The 4092-nt window shown below is 38.7% G+C and overlaps 1 protein-coding gene across 2 annotated transcripts in view; it reads right to left on the bottom strand.

Annotated features, from left to right (window-relative positions):
• Nucleotides 1-4092, bottom strand: part of LOC119363601 (uncharacterized Rho GTPase-activating protein At5g61530-like) — a 6781-nt gene that overhangs the window by 2127 nt on the left and 562 nt on the right. For both annotated transcript variants that reach the window (XM_037628984.1, XM_037628985.1), the window contains exons 2-9: nt 3882-3948; nt 3380-3624; nt 2809-2871; nt 2693-2711; nt 2318-2416; nt 2161-2238; nt 1824-2068; nt 340-496 (exon numbers count right to left, since the gene is read on the bottom strand). In XM_037628984.1, the coding sequence (XP_037484881.1) occupies nt 340-496; nt 1824-2068; nt 2161-2238; nt 2318-2416; nt 2693-2711; nt 2809-2871; nt 3380-3624; nt 3882-3942 (967 nt within the window). In that variant the 5' untranslated portion in view covers nt 3943-3948. The remainder of the gene's footprint in view (nt 1-339; nt 497-1823; nt 2069-2160; nt 2239-2317; nt 2417-2692; nt 2712-2808; nt 2872-3379; nt 3625-3881; nt 3949-4092) is intronic.

The following is a 4092-nucleotide window of genomic DNA, read 5'->3' as shown; positions in this document are numbered from 1 at the left end:
TCTTGGATTAAGCTGACCCCTCATTCACGGACACTTTACTTGGCAGCTTAAAGATGGGTGGCTAAATCACACTTGAATTGGCTTTTGGATTAAGTTTGACCCCTCGTTCACACCCACAACTTTCTTGGCAGATAGCACAGCCTCAATTATCAATTCATACTAGATAGTTAGCATTCACAATAACTTGACAACCAGATATAGGGCATCAAGCATGTTTGTTAACATGAGTCGAAATATCTACTTAATTGCTTCCCCCTTGTGCTAATGAAGGGAAACCAATGCCAGCCTTCAACCGCTATAAAATCTCTGGATTCTCTAAGACGAAATCAATTTACATACCTAGCAAGTCCCATGTAGTGGTACTTGTCGTCGCGTCCACAATTTTTGGAGGTGGTTTCAGTGTGAATCTGAGATGATTCCGTAAATCTGTTCCAGAATCCCCTTGCTGCCATATGATCAAAGGTGCGAACTCCACAGCAAGGGTACGAGAGTCCATCTGCACTTGGCACCAAAAATTTGCTTCAACACTCAAAAGGAAATGACTATTTTATAGTAAACTAAATAAAATCCCTGACGAATGAGAACAGCTCCAGAAATAGAAACAAACCCGCAAGTTTCACAAGCAGTCTATACTATAGAAATCACTAACTGTGAAGAACCTAACTGTGGAAAGTTGTACAATGTGGTCTATCAAACCAGATGGAACTGAAAGAATTATCTGGTGAACTCATTTCTGTGTACTGTTGTTTCTACTCTCAAACCTTTTAGTTAAGATAGGTAAGCAGGTGCTTTCAAGAATCATCATGTTCTCTTCTACTAAAATACATTGAGCATGTTTGTTCCTAATTGGACAAGAAGTGACTGAAATTTACAAATGGAGAGTAAAAAATTAATGTTGAAGAGTCATTTCAATTACATTGCGGCCCAGTGAAGATTTGTGATATCTAAACAGGAAATGGCACTCATCGATGATCAAAAGGTTTCATGGATAACTCTATAAATACTAGTAGTGATTTATGGATTAAGTGTTCAATGCATTCTACTACATTTTACAGGCAGTTCATGCTTATTTGAGTGTTGCTTTAAATTATGTACAGCATATTATATGCTTCATACATTCTAGGTAGTATCTATCATACCTGAGTATATGTACAGGTAATATGTTGTATTGTATATAAGAATATATCAGTAGTATATATACCACTTTTTAAGTATTGTGTACATTTTTTAGTATACTGCTTTATACATACAAATATTAAGTCATTTTCGAAATATACTAAAAACTATGGACTCACCTGCAAAAAATTTCATGTAGCTCGCTTTGGAAAACCTTAGATATAGTATGTGAACATACGCAACATGATAAAGTGGTAGATATACTACCACATTGTAGCATATGAGATGTGGGTGTAACTGCACCTGATAGTAGAACGTATTTTCCCTAGATCTAGCTGTTATTGGAGAGTTGTTACAGAAGGAGACCAACAATAAACTAGCACCATAAACCAAGAATCGGCAGGTCAAATACCATTTTCTAAGACTAAGTGATGCATGAGCCATGAGTGAAGTACACGGTAAAGAAACAATGTTACGTGGAGATTAGTCCTTCCTTGTCAGAAAATAACAATGTTGGTCCTTCATGAAATTTAAAGGGTGGTTGTCAAAGTCATTGCTGGATGCCAGCAATCATGTTGATAGATTTACATTCTGCAGTAAGTTGAGCTTTACTATTTTTAGTTCAATTTTTTCAGTGCCGAAGCATCAAAAGAGAAGCAGATAAAAAAAGAATGCAGGGATAAAGTACCAAAAGGGATGAGGCATACCTTGTTGAGTGCTGATTTACGGCTTACTCTCAGTAGCAATGCTGTAACAAATTCTAGTGTCATGTAGTTCACATTTGGAAGCTTCTTCAGTATGTTCTTAAGATCATCAATGCTAACCCTCGCGTCTTTAAGCTCATCATAAAGAGCAAATGTTGTAAGCGGTTCGGGGATGCTGGCAAGGTAGCACTTGATCAGTGCAGCTACATCAAGAGGGCTAACACCATCAGGCAAAGATGCACCCGAATCTGCAAACAACAAACTCATAAAACCCACAATACAAAATTTGCTACAAAAGTTAAGTTAGAATATGAGTCGGGTGACAAGGGTGCCCCCTTACCCTCATTGTAAAGTGAAACTAGTTGCTGAAGAACTTTTCTGTCACCTTCAGATTTGAACAAGCACTCATTACTCAAGCCTAATCAGATAGTTTCAGCCGTCAGATCCAGTACAAAATATGTAGTAAGAAACCAGTCTGTTAATTTCAGCGATTTCACCTGATATAACCAAGTGGTCTGCACACCTCACCAGTATCAGAGGCACAGCTTTACCATATTGCTCCCGTTGTACAGTGGCTTCAACAGGAACACCAAAAACTGCAAGCTTACAAGGCAAGGTTATTGGCAACCAATGAGTTTAAATCTCAACCATTAATCATCGGCAGACAGAACAACAACACATGCAGAATAGCATAGAAGATTTTGTTAAAATAAGCCAAGCAAAGAAACACATGTTTATCATGTAGCTACATATATGTTGAGAGTTGCAGAATTTCCACTCTTCCAGTATGATATAAGAATTTTAGGTGCGCTAAAAGCCATGACAGATATGAATTCCAAATAAATTCTTAAGGCAATGTACTGTAAACTCACCGTCATTGCTCGCAACTCCCTGCGAAAAGCAATAAGAGAGTAAGAATCAGCATACTTCCCCAATAAAGTGAGATAATACTGTCAAGTGGCAGGTAACAGAACTTCAAATCACAAACCTTCTGCCAGCGTTCAATATTGTTCAAAATAGTTTTGCTTTTGTCCGCAGTTTTTTTGGCAGCCTGCAAGAAATCAGGCCGAACCACAAAAGTCAGTCTCACCAAGTGTTTGTTTGGTAACATTAGGAATCATAGAAAGCATAGCAAGCTAAATCTCGGGCACCCGAACATTTCAGCGATTTATGGTCTGAAGATTCCCCTGGAATACAAACTATGAGACAAATAGAAACAAATATCTCCTGAATGCATCCTGGGATATCAATAATCAAGTTGTAGAACATTTGGAGAAATTGTGGCTGGTGATGATGCCATGCACACTGCACACATTCTTACTGTTGGCATCATATATGACACGAGGTAATTGCATAGCAACTAATAAAGGTGGTGAAATATTGGTAGTTATTTCATGGTGATATGAGTCTTTGTCTAAAGAGTAGAGGTTATAAAGAATAAATTCCATATATTTACTTTTTTTTTGAACCATAATAAATTCCATATTTGTGATGGAACAACTAAAGCTACAAGTGAAGAAAATAAAACTTAAGTAAAATTTTTGCCCCAAGGCACAGACCTCTTCAACTTTGACCTTTCCCACCGCGACCTTCTCCTTTGTCTCTGAAATGCCCTTCCTCAGAATCACTCCAGTGTTGGCAGCAGCAGAGATGAAGCGCTCCTGCACAGTATCTCCTGGTGGTGGCGGTCGCTGTCTAGCATCCTGGAAGATAGCCCACCGACTCTTCACCACTGTTCCAACCTTCCCGGCAACATCAGCTATATTATCCCCTGCAGATTGCCCTGCCTGCTTCAGCTTGAAGCCTGCCCCAAAAACATTCACACCCAACATTCAGTGTCCAAAGATAGTATGAAATCGATATAAATAACTAGAACACAGATATTGTGTGAGGCCACAAAACAGTATTTCAAGTAATTTCAGAAGTGCACTAGACAATGGCCTACTTGAAACAGCGTGATGGTATACATTTAGTTGTTATACACCAGTTGGAGATGAGTAGACATGAAAACAGCATGATCTAGAAAAAAGCAAGAGAGGGTTACAGTACAGCTGCACTTACTAGATGAAGAGAAGAAATCGGTGGCCTTCCGGCGCCATTGAGGCGATTCCACAAGCGGCATCACCACCTGCAAAACACAACATGTGAATAAAGACAAACGTGCCGTGCAAGAAAGAAAGAAAACCACGAAGAAGGAGCAGCAACAGACAAATCTGAATCAACCACATTGTCTAAAGATAGAAATGACAAATATCATTAAAAGGATCTCTAG

The sequence above is a fragment of the Triticum dicoccoides genome, chromosome 2B, assembly GCF_002162155.2.
Source record: "Triticum dicoccoides isolate Atlit2015 ecotype Zavitan chromosome 2B, WEW_v2.0, whole genome shotgun sequence".
Classification (NCBI taxonomy): domain Eukaryota; kingdom Viridiplantae; phylum Streptophyta; class Magnoliopsida; order Poales; family Poaceae; genus Triticum; species Triticum dicoccoides.
Note: the sequence above shows the minus strand (reverse complement) of the source record. Positions and strands in the feature narration are given on the sequence as shown.